The 27,989-nt window shown below is 43.9% G+C and overlaps 2 protein-coding genes and 1 pseudogene across 3 annotated transcripts; 2 read left to right on the top strand and 1 right to left on the bottom strand.

Moving 5' to 3' along the window:
* Positions 1–27: 27 nt before the first annotated feature.
* LOC103432663 (nucleolar protein 16-like) lies at positions 28–27,754 on the bottom strand. Of its 2 annotated transcripts, XR_011578912.1 has the most exons (4): positions 27,274–27,713; positions 26,013–26,134; positions 25,741–25,922; positions 28–94 (listed from the first exon to the last, which is right to left on the bottom strand). XR_011578912.1 is itself a non-coding variant. In XM_029100407.2 (3 exons), exons 1-3 carry the CDS (start codon positions 27,620–27,622, stop codon positions 25,806–25,808), a joined length of 588 nt encoding a protein of 195 aa, XP_028956240.1. In that variant the 5' UTR covers positions 27,623–27,754; the 3' UTR covers positions 25,661–25,805. The 2 variants fall into 2 exon arrangements, 1 of the variants encoding a protein (XP_028956240.1); XM_029100407.2 differs by lacking the exon at positions 28–94 and having other exon boundaries at positions 25,661–25,922; positions 27,274–27,754.
* Positions 2,955–6,322, top strand: LOC139194861 (uncharacterized). Its single transcript, XM_070819790.1, has 4 exons — positions 2,955–4,515; positions 4,590–5,359; positions 5,708–5,956; positions 6,050–6,322. The coding sequence occupies exons 1-4, from the start codon at positions 2,955–2,957 to the stop codon at positions 6,320–6,322; spliced, it is 2,853 nt and encodes a 950-aa protein (XP_070675891.1).
* LOC103432583 (probable E3 ubiquitin-protein ligase BAH1-like 1) lies at positions 17,335–24,479 on the top strand (annotated as a pseudogene).
* Positions 27,755–27,989: the final 235 nt, after the last annotated feature.

Here is a 27,989-nt window from a genome sequence, read left to right as displayed (position 1 = left end):
TTGGAAACTTCGTTCCAATTTGCATAATTAAATTAATCATTCATCAGCCAAGGTTTCTATTATAAGTCATGAATAACATACAACATATTGAAAAAGGAAAAGAGATGACATGAGTGCTGGAAGGATGAGGCAAGCAAGAGTTTATTTCCAAAAGGCGTTTGATGAGGTACTTTCACTGAAAAATGTCAAAGAAATGGTATTGTTTTTCATCTTTCGATGTGTAATAAGTAGTATATGTTCTTTTTGCATAATCTGTTTGGGTTTAGTGACTTGTAAAACTGCAATTTCAAAGATTTGAACTACTTTTTAGGTTGGAACGAGTTTCTAAGGGGGTGTATTCAATTGAGATTTTGAGAGATTTTAATTCTTTTAATGAATCTAGGGGAATTCAATTAGAATTTTAAGTGATTCTTTGAAATTCAAGGTGTATTCAATTAGAATTTTAAGATAGTTTATTAAAATCCTTAGAAATCCAGGTGTATTCAATTAGGATTTTAAAGAAATTTATAACATTCTAGGTGTATTCAATTAGAAATTGATTTTAAAGAATTTGAGAAAATTGAGAAATTAGAGGGAATTGGAGATATTTTGTAATGTATTTTAAGCATCCACAAATCTCACCTCTCCCCATGAGATTTTGAGGGAATTGAGTCAAAATTTTATATGAAATCTATACAAATAAATTAAACTCCATAAAAATGTATGGATTTATAAATCCATTCAAATTTCTCAAAGTCTCAATTGAATACACCCCCTAAATTACTTGCAGATTACCATATTTTAAATTAACTAAAAATTTGTTAAGAAACTCTGCATACAATCCAATTTAAAACTACGTTACTCTTCAAATATACCATTATATTCAGAATCACATTGATTGATGTTGTTGCAGGAACGACTCTTGAACTGAAAACAAGAGAATTGAAGTCCTTCAGCAGCGAACTTCCGACGCTTGCATGACTTTTCGAACACAAAATGAGAAGGTTTACTCTGTTAGTTTCTATGTATGCATTTGTTTGGTAGATGTTGATTGAATTTTATTAGTGTTCACCAAAAAAACTAGGGTCAGCAACTTGCTTCCATTCTGCTTGCTTTGGCGTTTGTAATTCTTAGTTCTTGAATCAAATATTGCTTATGAAAAAAATGAAATTGCATAATCTTTCATACAATTTTCAATCTTGCAGCACTGCAGGCTCAAATTTCTAGTCTAATCTAATGTGTGATGGACGGTAGACATGATTATAAAATTTTCTTATTTCACTAATTTATTAAGGAAATTGTAATTGCCGTTCTATATACTCCAAATTTTTCTATAATTAAAATGAAAAATACACCAGTAAGGAATGCAGAATGAGATTTTTGAAATGATAATAACAATTTACTTTATTAAAAAGTTGTTGACCCTAGAAATTACAAAGCCTACGTGGCGCGCAGGCCGAATATATTCTAAGCTAACTACGTCCTTCGGTGATTGCGGGGCGTGCCAACTCGTCGGCCGAGGCTCGGCCGAGGAGTAAATTTGATGATGCTGCGTTGGGTCGCGCTACTGACTTCTGCGTCTTGCGATTGCGGCCGAGAAAGGAACGCGTCTCGGCCTCTTGGGTTCTCGAGCCTGAAGACAAGGCTGCTATTTCTTACAAAGTTCACGAACCGAATTCGGCTTACAATGTGCCGAATGTAATAACTGTAACACCTCACCTCGCCGAGAAGGCTAATGAGATGACCTCGACCAACAAGGATTCGAAAACCCTTCTCGACCGAGACTTGGATAGGCAATCGACCGTTCTCGCCGCAGTGCTGTTGATGCCAACGGAAGATACTGCGAGACCGACCGACTCTACGGTGACAGAGCTATCTATGCCGACTTAAGATATCACCGGTTGCTTCCACAGTGCTGTTGATGCCAACGGAAGATGTGTCAGCGAAAAAGGAAAAGAAAAAGATCTCAAGTTGTGAGAGTTTGCGCAGGGCAATTTTGTATTGATTTTTGTGGGGTTTTTCCATTGCTGAATGTCTTGTATTTATAGTAGCAGAACACCAAGCCCGAGTTCTAATCCTATTCGAACTAGGTTTCCCTCTCCGGATTAACGTTACCTCAATCAGTCCTATCTCTGCTAGGACTACGAATCTAGTCCTTAACTGAGCCGGATTCGCCTTCTAGTTTTACTGATCTCGTCGAGGGTCCCTATTGTATTAGGACTCGACTTGCACTCTGATTTAACCGATCTAGGCCTAGAAGCCCATGAGCTGAACGCCCCCATGACTCTCTCGCCGTACGTCTTCCCGGGCCGAAAGTGATACCTCCCTCGGCCCAAACTGTTATTTTGGGCCCAAACATTGCCCCCTCGCTTTTGAGGTCCTCGGCCTGAAACCTTCGGCCGAGTTTCGGCCTTGAAGAAGCGAATCTACCACTCAGGATCCCAATACCCGAGTTCCAAGGCGCATTTATTGAACATGATCGCACGATCTTGATCCTGCTAAACCACTCGCCACGTGGCATCCCCTAACATGGCCAATCCCCGATAATGACGTCTGAAGCGTGCGCCTGCCCGAACCGTCTCGCCATTATGACCACTATCTCAATTCGCGAGCCATTTCATCAGTCCGTGAGCCCTCCTGTCATCGTGCAGGCGTCGAACCGTCTTTCGTCATTAACTTCGCCGTCACACGCGATCGTGCGCCCCCAAAACCTAAAACCGTCGGTCTTCTCAACCGCATTCCCCAAATGCTCATCATGATCAACGATTCCTCCGGTCGACTTTGCCCTTTGTTTTGAATTTCGAACGATTGCTCTTCCTCCCATTACTCTATAAATACCGAAATTTCCTCATTTGTACTTTACGTTCTCAAACTTCCTGAAATCCCCTACCCTTGCTCTCAAGTGCATTCCTCCATTCCAAGTTTTCGTCCTCAAATCCCCAACCCAGAAAACCTCCTTACGCTGTGCTTTTACAATGGCCTCCTTCATCTCCAAGCTTTCCCGGGAATGCGACCAGCATCAAAAGATCCTTGATCGGAGCTCGATCAAGAATATACGGTTCGAGAACGACATGAGCACCGTCCACCAAATCCTGGGTCCTCTCTTCAAGGCAACAATCCCGCCGACCATCACTGGTCTTCTCCAGGAACACTGCCTTACACCCTTGCTCCAAGGGTTTGAATGGTCGAGATGGGAGGCGGCAAAACCCCAAGGCTCCTGGCCCTCGACGACCACCACCTGGGCGACCTGGGTTGTCCGAATGGAACGGCTCTTCGGCGAAAAATGGAAAATCCTGGGTATCTACGACGCCATCCTCCTTTCGTCGATGGACATTGTCCCTGACAAGGAGCTGCTCCTAGCCGCTCTATGCTTCTGGTGCTCAGCCACCAACACAATGGTCCTTCCCCTTGGTCCCATTGGTCCCACCATCCTGGACATCACCGCCATTTTGGGGACCTCGGCCACCGGGATCCCTATCGACGCGACCCTCTCCGGGCACCCGTCGAATATCGATCTGAAGACGCTCTTCGACCGTCGAGCCTTCGAGACCCTGAACAGTGACGGTCACATCCCGTCGAGGGATGAAATACAGAAGCTCCACAAGAACTTTCTCAACTACAACACCCTCTACCTTCACTTCGCCGGTCGAGGGGAAGAGGACCTGCGAGAGGGAGAGCATGAAGCCTTTCTCTTCTACTGGTACAACAAATACATTTGTTGTACCAAATCAAACAAATGTTTGGTCGAGAATATGCCAGTGGCCGAAGCCCTGGCCAGTGGTCACGTCCTGGCGCTGAGTTCTAATATTCTTGCCCACCTCTTCCGTTGCCTGGCCGAGGCGACTCTCCACACGGTGGACCCCCACCAGAATGGCCCTCTCTGGGTCTTCCAGCTCTGGTTGCAGGTGTACTTCGCCTCCCTTCGGCCGGCTATAGCTGATTTCTCAGCAACGGAGGCTCTTGGTCCTCAGCTAGCCTCCCGACCAACGCCTCCTCATCAGGCCGAAGAGGTATTTAGGTACCTCTTTGCCCTTGACGATCTCTCAAGCGACGAATTCCTGATTTGTCGTCGTCGCGATTACCCCCCCTCCATCAGTCTGCCTACCTCTACGTGGGCCGCAGAGGAGGATGTCGCTCTTCGCCAAACCTGGGGGTCGTTCGTGCTTGCTCGCGACCTTCCTCTCGGCTGCGACGGGAAACGATCGGGGTGGGAAGTGTACCATCCGAACTTCCTTGCCCGTCAGCTCGGCTATCTTCAGGGTTGTCCCGTCCCCCTTCTCTCTTCCCGCACAGTATTGAGCCGCGGACGCGAGCCTCGCTCTTCAGAGAACGAGTGCAGGACTGCCGCGAAGGAGTTTCAAGAGTACTGCCAAAGATTTCGCCTACGACCGGCCACCCCAGAAACCCATTGCACTGACACCTTCGGTGAGTGGTGGGAAAATTACACTCAGGAGTTCTTCGGTGCGCCGGTCGAAGATGTACTAAACAGGCTCTTCGGTAACCGACCTAAGAAAGCCCCGGCCCCCTACTCTCAAGGTAGTTGTTCAATTCCCCATTTTTCTTCAACCTTGCATATTGTACGCCCTACTGAATTGTCTTTATCCTTTTAGGTAGTCGGCCTTTGAGAAAGACAGAGGCAGTTGCCGCTGCTATGGCCGGGAAAAAATCGGTCGTGGCCAAAAAGGACAAACCTGCTGGTAGGGCCGGGCTGATCAAACGGCCTCGCCAAGAGGCCGGGCCGGCTATCGAGCCTTCCCCGCCTGCCAAGCGGGTCAAACAACTGGCGAAGAAAGGTGCACGGGAGATCCACGTTATTTCCAGCCACACGACGACTCCCAGTGCTTCCCCTTCTCCCGCCGCCGGCCATTCTGGGGTCAAGAAACAGCCGGCTTCGGCCATAGAGACGGTCCCAGCGCGGCCTGCTTCTGTGGCCGGCGAATCAGTCGTACCTCCCTCTGTCGAGAAGGCACCTGTCTCACACCAGGCGGTTCCTACGACCGAGGAAACCTCTCCCAAGAATCCAAAGCCCACGGTCTTCGTGCTGGAAGAGAGTGAGGGGAGCGACGAGGTCCCGCTGGCGCGTCGTCCTCCTACTCGTCAACAAACTCCTCCAGTATCCGAGATGGCGGTTCAACCCGGCCCCTCCTCGGCTAATCGTGGCAAGCGCACGGTCGAGGAACCGACCCCGGCGGCCGAACCTCTCGTTCCTTCTCAAGACCAGGACGTCCCTGCCTCCACTGAAGCAGCTGCGCCAGTCGGCCCATCGGCAGCCGACCGTGGCAAACGCCTGCTCGAGGAACCCGAGGCCACGGCGAAATCGCCGATCCATCCTCAAGACCAAGGCTTCCACATCCCTCCACAAGAGGTTACCTCGGCTTTTGTAAGTACCTTCAATTTTCCTCCTGATTGCTTTTCTGCTTTAGAATTCTAAACAAGGAAAAACTAAATGTCAGGTGCCTGTACATTCTTTTCACCGTCAATTCTATTCGCCGAAGGGCGTTATCTATATTTCCTGGCCGCCTCAGTGGCCATCAAACGTAGATAACCTCCATCGGCCTCGTGAAGTGAGAAGCAATCTGAGACACTGGGCTCGGCCATTGAGTTCTTTAGGTTTGAGCAACGACCCTGGGGACATGGCCGAGGTCTCCTCTCGGCAGGTTAAAAAACGACACCTTCTTGCTATTCTTGTCATGACTTCCTTTAAGCTTAACCTTGTTTATTCGTGCAGGCTTCATGGGAGGTTGAATTCAAAGCTCTCCTCTCCAGCACGACTGCAGAGTCCGGCCCTTCGGCCGCTCCAACTGAGGCTGCCGATCCAAGCGCCCTAACCCAGTTGCGAGAAGTCCTGTCGCTCTCTTCATCGCAAGTACTTGAGCGCAACGGTCTTGATCTGCTCGGCGTGTGTCTGAACGACCTTGGGGCCGACGGTCGCCTAAGCGGAGATGCCATTGTTCGGGCATCGTCTGCTTTGGAGCGCGTTCGGGAGACATTTGGCATCTTCCAGACTGCTCTGAAGGCCGAACAGGACCTGCAAGCCGCCACGGCCGTTCAAGACACCCTCCGTCCGAAGATTGACGATCTACGGGCAAAAGGAGAAGCGTTAGGCGAGCTCGACCGTCAGATGGCCGAACTAGCAAAACGCCGGTCGGTCATTGCTTCTGAACTTGCGAGGGACTTCGAGTCAGGTGGGAAGGATCGCCTAACTGAGTATGCGGCGGCCAAAAAACGGGTCGAGCGCCTGAGGCTAGACAAAAAGAATCGGCAAGCCGAAGTCATCATGGCCGACGTGCGGTGGTTGGAATTGAAAGCTCTGCTCAGCACTCTTCTTCCCTCGTCTCCTTGAATGTATTAGACCTACTCATTTTTGTAATACCTGTCAATTTTAATGGAATGACTTTTCCTACAACAAACTTTTTATTCACGCATTTCCCATGTGACCGGATAGTATTTCTTCAAGAACTTCCCATTAATTGGTAATTTGTGAACTACTCCAGTCCGGTCTTTAAGATGATACGCCCTTTTACCGTATACCTTATGCACAATGAACGGCCCTTCCCAATTCGGCGACCACTTGCTGAACCTAGGATCTTTTATTCCTACGGGCAACACCGTTTGCCACACCAATTCACCCTCGCCGAACGTTTTCTGTCGTACCTTTTGGTTATAGGCTCGCTCGGCAATCTGTTTCTGTGCCACCAGTAAGTTATAAGCGTCAAGTCGCGCCTCTTCCAAATCTTCTAGTTCCTGTCTCATGGACTGATTATATTCGGCGCTAAACAAACTACTTTGTTCAATTAATCGCAACGAATTTATGCTCAACTCGACTGGTAGCACCGCATCGTGTCCGTAAGTCAATGCGTACGGGGTTGTTGCAGTCGCCGATCGGGACGACGTTCGGTATGCCCATAATGCCTCGTTCAACTTCAAATGCCACATGCCAGGCCTCTCTTTTATTATTTTTTCGAGGATGCCAATCAACACTTTATTACTTGCCTCGGCCTGCCCATTCGCCTGTGGATAATACGGTGTGGACTGTTCCAGCCGAATTTTCAAATTGGCCGTGTATTCCTTAAACCTTTCGGCTGTGAAGATTGTTCCATTGTCGGTTATGATCGTTTCTGGCACACCGAACCGGGTCACAATGTGTTCCTCCACGAAATCGCAAACTTCTTTAGACGTTAATTCGGCATATGATTTTGCTTCGACCCACTTAGTAAAGTAATCAGTTGCGACTATTATCCATGCATGCTTAGCAGCTTCAGAAGTCGGCGTGATTTTGCCGATTACATCCATGGCCCATCCTCTAAACGGCCACGGCTTAATGACCGAATGTAGCGATTCGGCCGGGACCCTTTGTATAGGCCCATGGATTTGGCACTGCACGCATCCTCGTGCAAACTCGATACAATCTTTCAGTATTCTCGGCCAAAAATAACCGTGTCGTCGGAGTAGCCATCGCATTTTTCGTCCAGACTGGTGAGCTCCGCATACCCCTTCATGAACCTCTGCGATCGCTCGAGCACTCTCTTGAGGGCCGAGGCATAGCAATAACAAACCATCTTCGCCCTTTCGGTACAACTCGCTCTGGTACGTGACATAGTTCGTGGCGTGAGCCCGTGTCCTGCGACTGTGTTTTCCGTTAGGATTATCAAGGTACTGCATAATGGGCTTTCTCCAATCATCTGGTACTGCCTCGGCCGCGCAAATTTCTATAGAGTCCTGGTCCTGCCGATCCAACAACGAAGGCAAGGACATGACCCTGGTACGTATCACATTGTCTCGACGGAGGATTTGCTGATCAACCAAGGCCGGGTATAATTGTTGTAATATTGGTATCTCCCGGCTTAGCTTGCCCCCCAGGAGTTGTGCACCGGAGGCGATTTGAGCCAACTCGTCTGCGTCGGTATTATGAACCCGAGAAATATGCTCGAATGTAATACCGTCAAAGGACTCGGCCAAATAGCTGGCGATCATGTGGTAAGGCGCCAGAGTACAACTCATGCAGCGAAAAGACCCATTAATTTGGTTAATCACTAGTTCAGAATCCCCGAGGACGAGGACACGAGTGGCATGTAGGTCAAGAAGGAGGCCCAGACCAATGACCAGAGCCTCGTACTCGGCCTGATTATTGGTACAGTCGAAATCCAATTTGAGCGAAAAATACCAACGATCGTTGTGAGGAGACTGAATGACGATGCCTGCACCGGCCGAAGACGAAGTACTGGAACCATCGAAATACATCGTCCAATAGTTGTCGCGGGTCACCACCATGCCAATCTCGACATCAGCACCCCCGAAATCGTAAGGCGAAGGGTGCTGGGCAAGGAAATCGGCCAACGCCTGTCCTTTCACAGCTTTTTGCGGCACGTATTGCAAACTAAACTCGGACAACGCCATCGTCCATTTCCCAATTCGGCCCTTCACAATTGGCCGGGTAAGCATGTACCGGATAACGTCGGTCTGGGCAATGACTTGGGTGACCGACGGGAGCATGTAATGCCGAAGCTTGGATGCAGCGAAGAACACGGCGAGACAGAGCTTCTCAACGGCGGAATAATTGATCTCCGGAGGATTCAGATTACGGCTGAGGTAGAAGATAGCCTGTTCCCGGCCGGCATCATTGTCTTGCGCGAGGAGGCAACCGATGGACTCGTCGGCCGCCGAAATGTACAGCTTGAGAGGCTTACCGCGCTGAGGAGGGACCAGGACAGGTGGGTTTGTAAGGGAAACCTTGATCTGTGTGAACGCCGCCTGGTGCTCCTCATTCCACATGAACTTATCGGAGTCCTTGAGTTTCAAAAGTGTGGAAAAGGCTTTCAGTTTACCTGCCGAATTAGCAATAAATCGGCGTAAAAAATTGATCTGGCCGAGTAAGGACTGTAATTGTTTCTTCGTTGTTGGGGGTGGGGCGGTGATGATTGCGCGTGCCTTGTTCTCATCGACTTCAATCCCACGATGATGTACGAGGAAACCAAGAAAATTCCCGGCCGATACACCGAAGGCACACTTGGCAGGATTCATCTTGAGGTTGTGCTGACGCATACGGAGGAAAGCCTGTCGGAGATCGTCCAGATGTGTCTGTCGGCGTTTAGATTTGACGACAACATCGTCGATATAAACTTCGACGATGGTGCCAATTAAATCATGGAAGATGGTGTTCATCGCCCGTTGGTACGTAGCGCCGGCATTCTTGAGGCCGAATGGCATGACAACCCATTCGTAAGTGCCGAGTGCCCCCGGGCACCGGAAAGCAGTTTTGTGCACATCGGCTTTGGCAATAAATATTTGGTTGTATCCGGCATGTCCATCCAGAAAAGATAAGATCGCATGATTCGCCACGGCATCGATTAACAGATCTGAAATCGGCATTGTATACTCATCTTTGGGCGTTGCCATATTCAGATTGCGAAAATCGGTGCAGATGCGCAGTGCACCACTTTTCTTTAATACAGGAACAATATTCGCCAACCATTCGACATATCGAGCTGTCCGAATGAACCCGGCTTTCAAAAGCCGAACTAATTCGTCCTTAACACTGAGTTGTACTTCGGTCGAGAATCGACGAGGTGGCTGACGGAAAGGCTTGAATCCGGGCTTAATACGTAATTCATGCTCGACCAAAGCACGATCTAAGCCGGGCATTTCATGATAACTCCAAGCAAAACAATCTTTGAATTCCGTAAGCAAGGCCCGCAACTCGTCCTTCATTTGTTGAGGAAGTAACGCACTAATAAACAAAAGTCGTGGGTCATCGGCCGTCCCAACATTAATCTCTTCCAAAGGGTCCTTAACAAGGGGCCGATGATCTTCGAGCTCGGCCGGGGCGGCTCGAATTTTATCAAAAGATAATACAGGCCCATTATCTCCCTCAGCAAGGAACTCGACGAGGTTGACGGCCGAATTTGGTTGTTTAGATATCGTATACCAATGGGCCAGCAGTCGTTCCATAGTAGATGAAACCGCGGCCCTACGTGCTTCCCGATCGGCGTCAAACATCGGTTTCGGGGAGAAAGTTAGCTAATCCGAGTCTCGCCGAATCCTGCTGGACAGTCTCGGCGCCAACCTCGATAGCTTTCTGAACGGAAATCCGAGTCGGCCGTCCCTCTTCATTGAAGCCTTGCAACGTAATATAGCCGACGTGATCGTCATAATACCGTGCTTGAATCATGTTGGCTTCGAAGGGCTGGCTATCGGCCGGATGAACAGTGACCGATTTACCGTCCCAAAAGACAAGCACTTGGTACAATGAGGAAGGAATACAGCTGGTTTGATGAATCCAATCTCGGCCGAGCAGTGCATTATACTCGGTTTTGGAATCAACCACAAAAAAGGCGGTCATATGGGTGCGACCGGCAATATTCACAGTTAACGGAAGCACACCTTTGGTGTGGGACTTGTCGCCGACAAAACTGCTCATTGTGATCCCTGACGGAATAAGTTCGTCATTTGAACGGCGTAAGGCCTTCATGATGTTCAGAGGCATTATATTGACAGTAGCTCCACAATCGACAAAAACTTTAGAAACCGGATATCCCTCGATGTGTGCCGTTACATACAATGGCTTTAAATGGTGAAGCTTGGCTGATGATAAACGAGGGAACAATTCGGCCAAAGCGGCCTTTAGGCTATCATCTCTTGCTGTTGACTCGCCTTCAGCAATCGATATAAAATCAATATGGCCAGGTTCCTCGACAACCACATCTCCATCGAGGAAATTTGGTTGAGCCGTGCTTGATTGAAAATCGGCAGGTAATACATGAACCATACTAATTTCCATATTATCCAGGACGGACGGGCCCATCTGGTCGAGATCCTCCTCGTTCGGTTGGTTAGCGACTACGGACTCAGTTGTCGTCAGAGTCGGACAACGAGATTCTTCCGTCCCTTCAATAATGTCACTCGGCGGAGCTGCTTCGGCCACTTGTTGGCTCTGCGTGACCGCCTCAGGTAAGGTCAAGATTGACAATGAGCTTGGGGTCAAGTCCTGAACCTGCTCCTGGTAGTGTAGCCGAGCATCCCTAGTGTCGAGATAAGCATCCAGACGGGCAATACGGGCGATTTCATCGGTCGTAAGGCCGAAGAGAGAAACCGCCGAAAATACTTCAAAGTGATACCGTAAATACTGAAGGTCCTCTAGCGAGAAAGGAAGGTCAGCGACATCGATATCGGTATACGGGTCAACTTCAAATCCAAAGACACGAGCTTCTCGTATGTGCTGGAACCTTGCTTTCAATCCTGGATCTGAGGTCTTCTGGATGATCCGCTCAGCATCCGGACAAGTCAAGACAAGATCAATGGTGTCCTGACATGCCTTCGGCAAACCATACAAATCGTTGGCCGAATGTTCCTTATGAAATTCTCGCATATATTCCAAAGACTCCCCAAGGAACGGGGGGTGCAAATTCCGTTGAATTTTGACCAAAGGCTCTTGTATAGCTAGCGGGGATAATTTGCTTTCGGCCTTTTGCCTGAAATGTTCAACACGTGCCTTCATTTCCCCTGGTCGAATGAGAAGTTTGATCCGCTTATCAGCTTCTTCAAACATGGTCTCGACGTCTTGATCGACCAGCCGTTTCCCCTGAGCCAACTCTGTCATAATTGGTGGAGGTGGTCGCTTTTCATTAGTGGCAACTGTATCCTTCGGTCGCCACTTAGGGGCCGAAGTTTGTTGGGCTGCTTGTCGGCGAGCCATGCAATCTATCCGTTGATGCCGGCGTTTCTGAGATTTGGACAACGCGGTATAGACGCCCTTCGAAGAATGGTATGTGTACCAACGTTGATCTCTAGGCTCAGAAGGCTTGAAGGTCTTTTGACTCCGTGATGATCCTGAACTGCTAGAATTACGCTTATAGTAATCATCGTCATAAAATGAAGCATCAAAATCAAGGCGCCGCCTGACCAGGGGTGTCTCTTCCATCCGTACTTTAGGACCGAGCCTCCCAAAAACCCCATGATGTTGGTCTTCATTGGCTATCTTTTGCCGAGTTGCGGCCATGGGTTGCGAAGAAGGTTTCTCTTCTGGTTCACTGTCGACCTTCGCTTTACATTTCCTGCACAGAACCGCTGTCCCACTATCTTCATTGGCGCTACACTCCGTCAAAGATTTGACAATAGCGGGCCCCGTTAAGGCCGCAGATGGTTTATTTGAACGCGAATCGGCCATGAACCGTGGCCGAACATTCTGGTTCCGCGGGCGTTGTGTCTCAACCACTTCAGCCTTGCCTTTCCCTTTGTCCTTGGGTAGGTACGCGTCGACCATATTGACTGTTGCCGTGGGGAACGGATCAGTATCAACACTCATCCTCTTCTCGGGGAACTTCAGTTTGCCATTATCAATCCAGCTTTGGACGTTATCACGAAATACGACGCAATTGTTTGTCGTGTGTTTGCTCGAATTGTGGTATTTGCAATACACCTTTCCTTTAAGCTCCTCGGCCTTAGGAATGTTATGACCAGGCCGAAGCTTAATGATTCTTGCTGATAACAGTTGGTCAAAAATTGCGTCAGCCTTGGTAATATCAAAAGTATAAACCTTTGACGGTTTCGATGTTCCTTCAGTGGCCGAGCGACTTTTGGCTTCTCTAGAATCAACCTGAGTCAATGCCTTGCAAATGTATGGTTTATCTATTACTATCTCAGCCGCATCCACACTAACACATTCATCCTCGGTTGATGCATAATTGACAGTAGGGTTCTTGTAAATCGTTCCCCGAGTTGGAGTCTTCGAAGTCTTTTCCTCGCGGAGCAAATAATCGTACTGCTCGACATGCTGGGCCAATTCGTACATATCCCGAAAATTTGCCCCCAAGAATTTCTTTTTGTATTCGACGTCAAGACCATTCAAAGCAAGCCTGACAAATTCGACTTCGGGTAAGGGCACTCGGCACCAATTCCTAGCCGATTTAAACCTAGTAAGATAATCCATTGGTGACTCATCAGATGCTTGAGCCATCCGTGCTAATGAAGAAACTGACATCTCCATCCCCGGTCGATAAAATTGCTCGTGGAATTTCTCGACCAACTCCTCCCAGTTTTGGACGGAATTAGGCGGGAGATTGATGTACCAGGCAAATGCCGAGCCGGTCAATGAAAAATTGAACAGCCGTAACTTGTGGAAATCATTATTCACATCTCCACATTGCGCGGTGAAACGAGCCACATGCTCCAACGAAGACAGGGACGATTCACCAGCAAAAAGACTAAAATCTGGGATCTTGAAGCCCTTCGGGTATCCAAACGTCTCCACGTAAGCTGGGTACGGATGAATAAACTTGGGAAACTTCGGCCCTTTCTTCATAGCCGAGTCGATCATCCGCTGAACTTCGGTCATATCAACAGATGCTGCTTCGACCCTTTGGTCGGTCCCGTCTGACCTACTGTTCGACCCTCCTCCCTTCTCCAAGTTAATTGTTTTGAGCGGGGCAGGAATAGGTTCGGCCGGTACAATCGGTACCGTGTTGTTTTCTGGTAAACAAGGTTGGCGAAGATCGAAAGGCCTGCTGCCACCAACTTGGCTAACCAGCATTTCGAGCAGTTTGGTTTGCCGATCATTGGCACTGAGTATCGCGTTCTGCAGCTTGTCAATGCCTCGACTGAACGTCTGCTCGACTGACCGAGACTGCTCGTCCAGTCGCTTTCGGAGAAACGACCTCGTTGGTGGGTCTGATCCTTCACCATCATCCTCGTCACATTCCTCTATTATCCCTTCATTGAGAACGCATGTGTTTCTGTTGGGGATTTCTAAACCACGGAGTTGACCGCCGAGATTAAGTTCTCTCTCTCGGCGAGTCACGCTCGTGGACTCAGGTGTACCAACGCTAAGGGGATTCTGCGCCTGTGGCACACTCTGTCCTATGCTCTGACTCGGTAAATCGGCTGTCGACTTTCCCATAGCTGTTTTCTTTTTTACCGATCGTGTTTCAATTGGCATGAACTTCGTAGTTTAGCACTAGGTCCCACTGGGCGTGCCAAAATGTTGACCCTAGAAATTACAAAGCCTACGTGGCGCGCAGGCCGAATATATTCTAAGCTAACTACGTCCTTCGGTGATTGCGGGGCGTGCCAACTCGTCGGCCGAGGCTCGGCCGAGGAGTAAATTTGATGATGCTGCGTTGGGTCGCGCTACTGACTTCTGCGTCTTGCGATTGCGGCCGAGAAAGGAACGCGTCTCGGCCTCTTGGGTTCTCGAGCCTGAAGACAAGGCTGCTATTTCTTACAAAGTTCACGAACCGAATTCGGCTTACAATGTGCCGAATGTAATAACTGTAACACCTCACCTCGCCGAGAAGGCTAATGAGATGACCTCGACCAACAAGGATTCGAAAACCCTTCTCGACCGAGACTTGGATAGGCAATCGACCGTTCTCGCCGCAGTGCTGTTGATGCCAACGGAAGATACTGCGAGACCGACCGACTCTACGGTGACAGAGCTATCTATGCCGACTTAAGATATCACCGGTTGCTTCCACAGTGCTGTTGATGCCAACGGAAGATGTGTCAGCGAAAAAGGAAAAGAAAAAGATCTCAAGTTGTGAGAGTTTGCGCAGGGCAATTTTGTATTGATTTTTGTGGGGTTTTTCCATTGCTGAATGTCTTGTATTTATAGTAGCAGAACACCAAGCCCGAGTTCTAATCCTATTCGAACTAGGTTTCCCTCTCCGGATTAACGTTACCTCAATCAGTCCTATCTCTGCTAGGACTACGAATCTAGTCCTTAACTGAGCCGGATTCGCCTTCTAGTTTTACTGATCTCGTCGAGGGTCCCTATTGTATTAGGACTCGACTTGCACTCTGATTTAACCGATCTAGGCCTAGAAGCCCATGAGCTGAACGCCCCCATGACTCTCTCGCCGTACGTCTTCCCGGGCCGAAAGTGATACCTCCCTCAGCCCAAACTGTTATTTTGGGCCCAAACAAAAGTATATTAAAATACTAAATTATGAAGAACGCATTTGCTTTTTATGTTTTTGTCTTAAGGCTGCATTAATCAATGTTTTAAAGGAAAACTAATGAAAATTGCTTGAAAACTTTAAGTTTTAACGATAAAGATAAAATAAAGGGTAAAATGAATAGTATCATGATTGACTTTTTAGTGTAAAAATATGGTTTTTCGTAAAATCAAACAATATCATGTGCTTTTCGTTAAAGTTCACATGTTTTAATTGGTGGATGAATACATTAGGCCCCAGGGGATAAGATGAACTTGATGACAGTAGTGAAGATGATAAGCATGCTATATAACTATTTGGTTGTGTAATTATTGTTTGTTTATTTTTTTCCTTTATGCGTTGAAATATTAATTAAGAAGTGAGCATGATATAATTACAAAATGCGAGGAAACAATGAAATAAATGTGATTAATAATTATAGCAATATGCGAGAGATTTTCCAGTCTCCTGAAAACACTTTGCAATACTAAGTGTCATAATACAAGTGGTTTGATACTTGAAAAAAAATCTTACCACTTGTATTATAATACTTGATACCGGACCATGTTCGCAACATATTAATTTTTCATAATATTGGATAAACGTAGAAACCTTTGAGAGAAAGAAATGGAGTTGGAGGGCTCAACTTTCGTAGACGACAACAAGCAAAACAAATTGAGCAACGGTGTGAAAACTGAAACGCATTCTTCTTCTACAGGCCGGCGGGGGCTATTTCAGATTTTTGTGTCCACCAGCTTGCTTTACACGTAACAAAACAGTCGGTTCTTGGAGAAATTTTTCGGAGTTCCCGGAACTCCAACTCATTAATACTAGCTGGTGTTCCCCACCAATGCGAATTAGACATCTGGATATGCTTTTTGTTTTTTTAATTTTTAAAGTGAGATGCTGAATCGTCCCATGGAAAATCAAAAACAATTTAACGGTGTTATGCTGGAGCATTCTATTTTTCCAGACTTTGCTGGCAGAGTCGTGGGAGAAGAGGGTTCAACCCCAGAGAGTGGACACCCCACGATGCGGGTGCGGAGATTATTTTCATTTCGACCATTGCGAGGGCTAAGCTGGTGGTCGAAAGAGGTGAGACGCAGGCGTTGGAGAGAATGCCCGGCCACACTGTTTACCCCACTTGTTGTCCACTATCATTAGTCGTTATTCATCCTGCAAGCTTTGCTTGCTTGGGTTGGTTCCCATGGAGGGAGAGAGAGAGGATCGTGATCACCGTTCACATCATCTACGTTGGCTCAATCCTATCTTCTCTTTTTAGATGGTAGGTTGAAAGCTATTTGCAGAAGCCCTTGAGAACAATGTTGCCGACGGCGCCATTGGGGCTTCGAAGTAAACCTTCGTTAGTTTATGTTTGAAGGTTGCACTTCAGCTTTTAAAAATTAATTTTAATTAAAAAATAAAGAAAATAATATCCAGGTGTCTAATTCACATTGGTGGGGAACACCAACTGGTATAAGTGAGTTGGAGTTCCGAGATCACCGAAAAATTTCTCCTATTCTTGGTGGTTGCTGCTATTCTAGCTTCTTTCCGAGACCACCGAAAAATTTCTCCTGTTCTTGGTGGTTGCTGCTATTCTAGCTTCTTGTCAACAGACTTTTAGTGCAACGATCACATCATCACATACGTAATTAACGTGTATCGCTTACAATTTGTACAATTTTTTATGTTTTGAGGCAACGATCACATCGTCATATACGTAATTAACGTGTATCGCTTACAGTTTATACAATTTTTTATGTTTTGAGGTTTTTGTATGGTTCAAGTGATTTTGATTCTTGTGTATAAAAATCACACACGTTTGACTTTAATTTATATAATATAACTATTAAAATTATAATCAAACTTAATTTTCCGACCTACTGTGAAAGACATTATGTTTGGATGAAAAAATTTAATATTACTAAGGAACTTTAAAATGACAGAAATTGAAATGATGAGATTTTATTTTCTAGAATTTTTTAATTTTCTTGTTTGGTTAACCTAAAAAAACAATGGAATTGAATACAAAATTTGTTATTTTTAAACTTTTAATCATAGAAATTGAAATGACACATATTTTCATAGAATTTAAACTTAGGAATTGGAGATCTCAAATTTCAAGTTCTTTTTTCTAAGCGGAAGTTCTAAATTTCTATGTTTATGAATCGAAATAAAGGAATTTGTGCATGTTAATTTATAAATTCTAACTTTTACCTGAATTCTCAGTTTATAGTTTATGAATCCAAACAAGGAATCCATGGATATTGGAAAAAGTTAAGGATATCTGACCTTTTAGAGTCACTTACACAGCCGGTAATCAACCTAGAAAACAAAGAAGAAAAATGGAAGTGTCAGCCAGTAATCACCAGAAAACCTTCAGAAGAAAGGTCTGACTTTTTTCGGCCTTTCAGTCGCAGCCCATCTCTGATTATCCAGTAATTTAATCAGGGCCTTACTCAGCCAGTAATCAACCAAGAAAACAAAGAAGAAAAATGGGAAGGGTCACATCGGTGACGTGCAACATAAACAATTTTGCTGTCATGTCCATTTGTAAATGTTTTCCAACCTGGATTTACCCAAAAGAAAATGTTTTCAAGTCCGTTTTAAAAGTTTCCGAGAAATCCTTCCACCAAATCAAAAACTTTCCGAGAAAAATCCTGACCTTTTTTCTCGGAAAAATCAGGCCTCAGTATTTCTCCGATTTGTCGTCAGTTCTCCCTTTATATACGTCTTCTTGTTCAAGTGGAGAGAGAGAGAGAGAGAGAAACCGTTACACAGCCCTACACACAAACATCACCGGATAAAACTTTCAGAAGAAAAGTTTGACTTTTTTTCGGCCTTTCAGTCGCAGCCCTTCTCCAGTAAATTTAATTAAGGTCGAAGGATTTGGGTTAAATGTTGATGGAAAATGAAGTTCGGCAAGACATACCAGGAGTACGTGCAAGGCCAGAAGACGAAGCTGCCCGGAGTCGAATTCAAGAAGCTTAAGAAGACCTTGAAGAAATGTCGCAGAGAAGATTTCCATGACGTCCGTACCTCCCCTGATCACTACCCAGGTATTTTTTTTTTTTTTTAAATCTGGTTCTGATGATTTTTATGATTAAAGCTTTAACTTTGGTTAATTTTCTGGCTGTTTGAGTCCCATATGTATGTATGTATGTGTGTATGTATATGTGTATGTATGTATGTATGTATGTATGTATGTATGTATATGTGTCTGTGTATGTGTGTGTGTATGTATGTATGTATGTGTGTGTGTGTGTGTGTGTGTGTATGTGTGTGTGCGCGTGTGTAGGAATGGGCAACGGTTATGTGTGTGTATGTGTGTGCGTGTGTAGTGATGGGCAACGGTTATGACGGACGAGTAACTGCTGTTATTTATCCACAACCGTTTACTCGCATAACCGTTTACCCGTTGGGTAATTGTCTAAACGGTTATACTCATACCCATAACCGTTTATAAACGGTTAACCATACTCATAACCGTGTACTTATTTAACCGTAACTGTTTAGTGCCGTTTACCCATTTATCATTTTTAAACCCGTTTATCTTTTCTTTTTTACCATTTACTTATTTTTCACACGTTTTTTTTAACAATTTGAAAATTAAAAAAGAAGAATTTGTCATAATTTTTTTTCTAACAATTAAATACCGTTATAGGTATATTCATCATACATTTCCGCATTTTAATTTTTTAAATCCTTATACCATTCCAATAATTGAAATAATAGTTTACATATGATATTTTTAACTATTAGCAATGAAGGTAATATAAAATTTGGTAAGTATTCTTGGGTTACGAAAACTGTTAAAAAACGGTATTCTTAGGTTATTTAACTCGGAATGTAAAATATTAACATAAAATATATAATGGACCATGAAATTTAAAGTGGTTAAGGAAAACTATATTATATTAGCTATAGAAATCATGCAATATAGTCAATAACATTGATCTAAGTTTTGTCCGATAGGGAACATGGTTTGTGTTAATTTTACATATATAAAATAAATAGGTAAATGATTACCCGTTTATAACCACGGTTAATACCCATAACTGTAACCGTGAAATTTAAATGGGCAGGTAACCGCGGTTACCCATAACCGATAAGTATTTGCCCATCCCTATGTTTGTGTGTATGTATGTCTGTGTATATGTGTGTATGTGTGTGTGTATGTATGTGTGTGTATGTATGTATGTATGTATGTATGTCTATATATATGTGTGTATGTGTGTATGTGTCTGTATGTGTTTGTATGTCTGTATGTATATATGTATGTATGTCTGTATGTATGTGTGTATGTGTGTCTAATACCCTGAAAATTTAAAATATATGATTATGTCCAAAGTTGAGTCACAGGGCTGCCAGACAGCAGCAGAAAACTGGATTTCCAGTTTCAAGACTCCATTTTCTTTTTGGCATAAGTTCCAATTTAGAGCTCTGTTTTCTACAAACTTTAAATGCCTTTAATGTACAGAACACAAGCTTCAAAACCCATATAATATTACACGATTTGGCTAAGGGGAGCCTAAACTAGGTCCAATAAGGTTGTTTTTTTGCAAATTTTGTGGAGAGATGTTGTTCTATAAGCATAATGTGAACTACGAATGGTTTGATCCCTTCGTAGGGTAAGTAGGTAGTCTAATGAGGTTAGATGCAGCCATAATAAAATAACTGAGATTAACCTTTTCTTGAAATTTGGCTAAGAAAAGGAATTTGGGCCTATCTTAGTAATTGGCTTCCGAAGTAAAATTTTCAGGACGTTACAGTCTCTGTGTGTGTATGTTTGTATGTAGGTGTGTCTGTGTGTATGTATGTGTTTGTATGTATGAATGTATGTATGTATGTGTGTATGTATGTTATGTATGTCTGTATGTATGTATGTGTGTCTGTGTCCGTGTGTGTGTATGCATGCATGCTTTTATGCTTGTCAATTTAATCGGAAATCATTGAGATGAAAAGCAAACAAAGCCAAAAGTTGAAGGTGGAATACAAGCCAAGTCCTCTAGTAGGCCAGTTGGTGGCTAGAGCAACGTTCCCATCCCAATCGTCAAACCTCGAGTTATCATTATGTTTAGAGTAGTTTAGAACATCGTCTTTACAACAAAAAACTACCGGATTTTAATGATGTTCAAGCCTGAAGGCATATGGAATCTGTTTTAACTTGCAAATTTGAGGGTCAATGAATCCAGAATGATATTTGAATTTTTGTTTGTCAATTGTTTTATGCTAATTAGTTGAATTTTTGCAGTGTGTGACGGGAGCTTTTTCCGGGCACTTCTCAATGAGATGTCTGCAGTGGTGGATTTCTTCAATAAGCGTGCACAGAAATTGCTTGAACTCCATCTGGCTTCCGGCTTTCGTAAGTACATGTTTTGGTTCAACGGCAAACATTGAGGGGGCCATGATGCCTTGATCGAAGAAGGCAAGGACCTGGTGACTTATGCTCTGATCAACGCTGTTGCCATTCTGAAAATACTAAAGAAATATGATAAGGTATGTGAATCCAACTGCTCAGACTTGATAGTTCGTTTATCCAAGTTTCGGTAATCCAGTTAAATATGTATATAATTTTCGTTTGTGTTATGGGAACAGAGTCATTGCTCAACGCAAGGACAGGCCTTCAAGTCGCAAGCTCAAAGCATGCGCATTGGACTCCTCCAGAGCCCGTGGCTTTTTGAGCTCATGGCTTTTCACATCAATTTAAGGGAAACCAAGACTAAGTCGAGGGAGACACCGGCTTTGTTTGAGGGATGCTCCCTCTGTTGTGCTAGGACAGCACCAAACCCTTTAGAACCAACTCTTTGATAACCCACAGAAAATATATCAAATGAAATGCAAGAACAAAATATTAAAGAACACCAAGATTTTAACGAGGTTCCTCAACAGTCAGTGTAACTGGAGTACGTCCTCGGAGCAGTAGGAGCTCACCCAATAATCCACTATTATCCGATCTCAAAATCTTAATCTTTCTCCCAGTCTGGTTCTCAACCATTTTCTTCCAACTCAAGAAAATACTCAATACCTCACTCTTGTGCTTCATAGTGTAAACCCAAGACCTTCTTGAATAATCATCAACAAAGGTCACGAACCAATGTCTACCACTCAAAGAGGGAGTCTTTGTAGGACCCCAAACATCCGAATGCACATAATCAAGAATGCCCTTCGTCTGATGTACAGCAGTACCAAACTTCACTCTAGTTTGCTTCCCCAAGACACAATGCTCGCAGAAATCAAGTTTACAAGTCGTGGCACCTTTTAAAAGACCTTGTTTCACAAGCCCTTGTAGAGCTTTCACACCGGCATGGCCTAATCTCATATGCCACAATCTAGTAGTATCTGAATCAGATGTGCCCATATTTTCAGAGACTACAGATGCTTCACCTGTCACAGTGCTTCCCTGCAATAAATACAAATGGCCACATCTAGGAGCTTTCATCACAACAAGTGCACCATAAGTAACTTTCAATGTATGTCCATCTGAATGAAACCTGAAGCCCTTGGATTCCAAAGTACCCAAAGAAATAAGATTTTTCTTCAAATTCGGTACATACCGAACACCTGTCAACTCTTTAACCATGCCATCATGCAACTTCAAACGAACTGTACCAATCCCTTTTGTTGTGCAAGGATTGTCATCTCCCATGAACACAACGCCACCATCAAACTCTTTCAAGCTTGAAAACCAATCTTTGTGAGGAGTCATATGATGAGTACAACCCGTATCCAACACCCACTTAGTACCACAATCAAATGATGAGGAAGTGGTTAAAGCAAAATCAGAAAAATCTGTTTCAACCTCTGCAACATTAGCTTCAGAACTTTCTTTTCCTTTGGTCTTCAACTTAGGACAATCTTTCTTCCAATGGCCCTTATTACGACAAAAGGCACATTCATCCCTTTCCAAAGGTTTTCTACCTTTAGAGTTTCCTCTAGGTCGAGACTGTGATTTTTTCCTGCTAGAAGATGACCTCCTCTCCGATGATCTACCTCTAACAAATAAAGCTTCAGAGGTACTATCATGATTTTTATCTCTATGCCTCATTTCATAATTCATCAAGGCATTTGACACATCTTCAAATTTCACAGTTTCTTTACCATGCATAATAGTGGTAACAAAATGCTCATAAGAGTCCGGCAAGGAATTCAACAATATTAAGGCCTTATCTTCATCCTTAATATCCTCATCTAAATTTAACAAGTCGGCAATCAACTTATTAAAAGCATCAAGGTGTCTAATCATTTTTGTACCTTCTTTGTATTGGAAGCGGTAGAGTTTTTTCTTCAAGTGTAGTCGGTTCTCTGCACTCTTCGTCATATACTTGTCTTCCAATTTTTGCCACAACACACTTGCCAATGTCTCCCGCATCACAAAATACTTCTGAGTTTTTGCAAGGCACAACCTAATTGAAGAGCAAGCCCACAAATTTAATTTTTCCCATTCCGGCTTCGACATAGTTTCCGGCTTCTCTCCCAACGCGGCAAGTAGATCTTGTTGAGCCAACACATCTTTGACCTCACATTGCCACATCCCGAAGTTGTTTGTGCCATCAAACTTTTCCACTTCGAACTTTGCATTTTGCACCGTCGTTCTTGCAAACCCGGAGCTGCTTCCAAAAGGATTTTCATCTTGCCCGTCTGACATCTTTGGCAACTAGACAGTACCCAAGAGCAACCAGTGCTCTGATACCAATTGTTGTGCTAAGATAGCACCAAACCCGTTGGAACCAACTCAAGCTAACCCACAGGAAATTTATCAAATGAAATGCAAGAACAAAATATTAAAGACACCAAGATTTTAACGAGGTTCCTCAACAGTCAGTGTAAATGGAGTATGTCCTCGGAGCAGTAGGAGCTCACCCAATAATCCACTATCAACCAAATGGGAGTTTACAAAGTGTTGACAATCTCACAACCCAAATAACCCAATACACCCAATAGCTCTCACACACCACAGAAACAAATAGAGAAAGAAATATAATGTATAATTTCTTCTCTATACATATAGCTCAAAGCTATTACAACAACAATTATGATGGATGATTGCTAACAAAAAGAAGAGCACTTTCTTCTTCTCTTCAAAATGAATAGAATCTTCAAGTTCAACTTCTTCAACATCCTCATGGTCTCCAACTTCTTCACTTGTAGTGACTTCAAAATCAGCGGAAATAGGATTTGAAGTACCAGAGGCAACTTTCTCAAGCTCCACCTGTTGGACATCTTTCACATTCTTCTCAGAGACTTTGTACATACTTTCTTCATCAAATGTCACATCTCTGCTAATTACCAGTTTTTTCATTTGCAGCTTCTCTTTATCATTTTTAGGACATTGTAGAGAACTCAATTTAAAATGAGAAGCCAAAGGGGTACTAACCGGTTTGGTTGAATCATGAACTCCACCCTCAAGATTAATGATGGGAAACCATCTCTCACCTCTGAGCTCTTTGATTCCGCTAAGCTTGATATCGATTTGACTTGTTCTATATGCTTGGTAAGTATCAAGGCTTTCATATATTGGATTATTGACTGCGTATTTGTGTTGCTGATATATTGGTTTTCTTATCCTGCCTGTGAATTCAAGTCTTTCGAAAATTGATATGAAATATCGCTCTCGCTCCTCAATAGTTCAGTTGTCTATTTTAAGCCTCATAGTTATGATATAGGAGTACATATGACTAGTTCGTAAAGCTTTGACATTCCTTCCCGCAAACTGCAAACACTGATATGAGTTTGATTTGCTCAACACTGAAACATAAACCTTCAGTATCTGTAGCGTAGGAATACCAAGACATCAGTAGGAGTTGTAGGAAGAAAGCATGTTGCTGCTGTTGTGCTTCATTTAAGGTTGGTGACATATTTTTGTCTTCAACATTACAGGACACGGTTTTTGATCCAGTTGCTCTCAAATGTGGTCACATATTCTGCTACATGTGTGCTTGCTCGGCCGCATCAGTGACTATTGTCGATGGATTGAAGTCCGCAGAGCCTAAAGAAAAATGCCCTCTATGCCGAGAGGTGAGTAAACATCTTCTTTCCAATTGGAGTTGTAAAATTGAAACCTTTTAGGACCTGCATCGCTACAATTCAAATTAAAATCGCTTACCGTTTTGTGATTGTTCATGTTGATTTCAGGCAAGAGTTTTCCAAGGCGCTGTGCATTTAGAAGAGCTCAACATGTTACTTAGCAGAAAGTACGTTTTTGTCCAGCATATACCGCTCACTTAGAATCCGTATACGAGTGGATGATCATCCTATATATGCAAAATTTCTCATTGTTATCTGTTCATGTTTTGACAGCTGCCGTGAATACTGGGAGCAGAGACTCCAGACCGAGAGGGTAGAGAGGGTTCGGCAAGCAAAGCAGCACTGGGAATTCCAGTGCCGGGCATTCGTTGGCATTTAGTCGCTGCCCCACGGTTGGGGCTCTGTAAACCGCCAACGATTTTGTAGTTTGGAAAGCCATTAACTTCTTGTTTCTGGATGTTTAGTTTCTTGTATGTAACTTTTGATTAACTCTGTACATATGGTCATGAATAAGGGAGGATTCACAGTTTTTTTTCTTTCACCAAATTGGTTCAAGTTTGGGAGCAGCCTCTCCATAAATGGGGGTAAGGCTAGCCGACATTCACCTCTCCCAGACCCTGCGTAAAGCGGGAGCCTTGTGCACTGGGTATGACCAAATTGGTTCAAGTACATTTGCATTTTGGATTATGGTCAAATGCATCCTGGCTCCTTGAACCTTACTACAAAGTATCCGATGGTGCGATTATATTTTGTAACGCTATTTGTACCATATTTATTGACTACTAAGATTGAAGGCGGAGGAGGAGGGTTGGTTTGGGTTGCTGTTCTAGTTGTCGTTATCGCTGTCGTCGCCAGCGCGGCCTTGGAAGTTTCTGGCTTTGCTCATAGTTGCCGATTGGTGGTTGAAGTTTGGTTCAACTCTTGGTAGATAGCGTGGGTATTGGGGGTGGTATTCTGATATTTCCACTATAGGCTCCAATGTATTAAAAGGCTGAGGCCTTCCATGGATATTCTTGCTTAGGCGTGAGGCGTGAGGCGAAGTCTTACGGGACCTTAAATAATAGGGGATTGTTGAGAAAAACAGAAGAAACATGAACTCTTGGGGTTTTAAAAATAAAAGAAAAACAAACTTGGCCAACACGACGTCGTTTTGGGCAAAGTCATTTAAAAAAAAAATTAAAGACTTGGCTAAAACGACGTCGTTTTGGACCAAGTCTTGAAAAGAAAAAAAAAGTCCCTCCTCTTCTTCTTTAGGGTCGTCTTCCTCGTGAAGACACCGCACGCCCTGCAACCCTAAACCCAGATGACAGAGCCTGACAACAGAGTATTTGACTTCAATTTTGGGTCGCAGATGGATTTGGGAATGCCCGCCAACTGCCTTTAGGCAAGCCTCGAACACGCCTCGACGAGTTTTCGCCCACTCCCATTGGACAGAGGCATTATCACTCCCGTCCCGCCTCCAAAGCCGCCTAGGCGCACCTCGGGGAACGTCTTTTAAAACACTGGCTCACATAGGGGTGATTTTCGAATGGTGATGTCGGAAACAAAATTTCCAATTTCCATTGTAAAATTTAGGAATCTGATCGGATCGCAATAAGTTCGGAACACTTAAAAAGAATTTGGATCGGAAACTTGAAATTCTCAAAATCTCTAACTGCATTTCAGTTTCCAATCCAATTTTTCGAAAATATTCGGATTCCAACATTTTAGGTTCGAATTCAGAAATATTAATGTCGGAATTGGAAACTTCGTTCCATTTTGCATAATTAATCATTCATCAGCCAAGGTTTCTACAACATATTGAAAAGGAAAAGAGATGACATGAGTGCTGGAAGGATGAGGTCGCCCGCCGTGTAAGATCGAGCATATTCCTCAACGGGTCAATATCAAGGGATTTCGATCTTTATGCACATGATATCGTTTGCATAATTTCTCCAAAGTTGCAACGGAATGCTGCATTGCATTTAGTTTTGTGTCCATGAACATTCTCTGCAGAACGCAACAAGAACCCACGTTTAGGAGAAGAAAGCAACATTACAAACTTCTATTTCTAACATATGACAAGAACCTGTAGCCCACCTGATGGTCATCGCCATACTTCTCAATGAGCCGACCAATATGAAGACGCTGCATGGCTGTTAATGGTTGTAGTGGTGCAGATTTTCCATCTCTCCGTTTCTTCCCTAGACTAGTTTTCAAATCTGTATAGCCAAGGAACGTCTCGTGATTAAAAAGGAAAAAAACAGAAATGAACACCAGAAATGATCAACTACATCTCAATTTCCCAACTTGAAGAGAGAAAAAAACGAAAGAACCAAGAAACTCCGCAACAAATGCTATATGCAATCCAAAAGACCAGTAGGTCTACAAGTACTTATTTCTTAGAGCGACAGAAAGATTCCGTCTTCACTATCCACTTAAGCCTATACATCATTGCATTCTAAAGGTCTTTATATGCCACTCAAAGAAAGAAACTGAAGTACGTAAACGATGAAAATAACTCCATATGGTGATTTCCATCCCATCAAATATAACCATCTGATTTAAGTAACAAGATTTTCAAGATTCAGCTTACTCAAATACTGATAGCAAGATTTTTCAGAAAACACAGCATAAATGGAATCTAACAGAAGATTCTAGCTTGAGTATGCAAAGTCCAAACACGAACGTAGACAATAGGCATGAGATTACAGGTTCCATTCTGAATCTTTTACCTTTGTTGTTAGGTGTAATTCTAAAGTTCATTACAACCCCTTTTCTGGAATTTTTGGATTCTAATAACCCACCAGTAGTAAGTGGTTTGGATTATTTCCCAATTCCAAATTCGGAAGCTCAAAACTTTACCCTAAAAAACTAAACTTTCCAGTAAACCCAATTTGTACTTCAATTTCAATCATTAATCCATCCAATGAGAAGAACCCTAATCCTCAAATTACTCATTTCAGCAAAAATTTAAAAATTACCAATTCCTAGTACGAAAATAGGCATGAGATTACAAGTTCCATGTGAATCTTTTACCTCTGTTGTGAGCCTGCAATTCTAAAGTTTATTACAACCATTTTTCTAGGAACTTTTGGATTCTAATAGCCGAGTAAAAGGTTTGGGTAATTTCTCAATTTCTAATTCGGAAACTTGAATACTCCTCAAGCTCAAGTAGAAATCTTTACTCTTTAAAAAAAAAAAACATCTGGAATCCAATTTCAATCAGTTATTCAACCACAATTGGAAGAACCCTAAACTTCAAATTCCCCATGTCAGCGAAAAATCATAAATTCCCAATTTCTAATTCAGAAAAACAGAGAGAGAGAGAGAGAGAGAGAGAGAGAGAGAGAGAGCTGACCGTCCTCTTCGAGGTCGCTACCGTCGCCAAAATCGAGCTCGGCGGCGGCGTCGGGGTCATCGGAGGGAGGTGGGGGGACCTGGAGAGAATCGCTCTCGACCACGTGACAGTTGCGAGCTCGGAGGCTGACCAAGTTAGGGTTGGAGACGAAGCCGAAGGACTTGTAGTTTTGGATGACGGAGCCCTCGGCGTCCCACTTGGGGGCGGAGGCCGGGCCTTGTTGTTCCAGCAAGGCGCGCAGCTTCGGAGGGAGGCAGAAGGCGGGCTTGAAGACGTTGGGCTTCTTCTTTGGCAGCCCCACGCGCACCTTCGTCCGCGACTGCTTGTACTTTCTTCGTGACCTTCCCATCTCTCTCTCTTTCTCTCCGCCGCTCTGCGAATCTTTGTTTTACGGCGGAATGAAGGGTTTATGTTTCCCGGGGTTTTAGAGCTTGCAAAGCTTACTCTGACCTAAAGCATATAACAACCCCTTAAACGCTGCGTTTTGTATTGACCTTTTGCCTAAAATTTTAAAGTGAGTTTTAACGAAAAGCCTGCGGTACTGTTCACTTTAACGAAAAACCATATTTTTACACTAAAAAGTCAAATATGGTACTATTTATTTTACCATTTATTTTGTCCTTATCATTAAAACTCAAAGTTTTCAAGCATTTTTCATTAGTTTTCATAATTTTCAATTTGGTTAAATTGTAGCAAAAGTCCTTCAACTTACCAAA

The sequence above is a fragment of the Malus domestica genome, chromosome 03 (genome assembly GCF_042453785.1).
Source record: "Malus domestica chromosome 03, GDT2T_hap1".
NCBI classification, from domain to species: Eukaryota; Viridiplantae; Streptophyta; class Magnoliopsida; order Rosales; family Rosaceae; genus Malus; species Malus domestica.
Note: the sequence above shows the minus strand (reverse complement) of the source record. Positions and strands in the feature narration are given on the sequence as shown.

Bases quoted from the DNA above. Each gene is read 5' to 3' on its own strand.
- LOC139194861 (XM_070819790.1), top strand. From the start codon at position 2,955: ATGGCCTCCTTCATCTCCAAGCTTTCCCGGGAATGCGACCAGCATCAA. The intron at 5,360-5,707 runs GTAAGTACCTTC...TTATTCGTGCAG, and splicing joins AAGAGGTTACCTCGGCTTTT to GCTTCATGGGAGGTTGAATT. The intron at 5,957-6,049 runs GTTCGGGAGACA...CTCCGTCCGAAG, and splicing joins CATCGTCTGCTTTGGAGCGC to ATTGACGATCTACGGGCAAA.
- LOC103432663 (XM_029100407.2), bottom strand. From the start codon at position 27,622: ATGGGAAGGTCACGAAGAAAGTACAAGCAGTCGCGGACGAAGGTGCGC. The intron at 26,135-27,273 runs GTCAGCTCTCTC...TTGGCTATACAG, and splicing joins TAGCGACCTCGAAGAGGACG to ATTTGAAAACTAGTCTAGGG. The intron at 25,923-26,012 runs GTGGGCTACAGG...TGCGTTCTGCAG, and splicing joins AGTATGGCGATGACCATCAG to AGAATGTTCATGGACACAAA.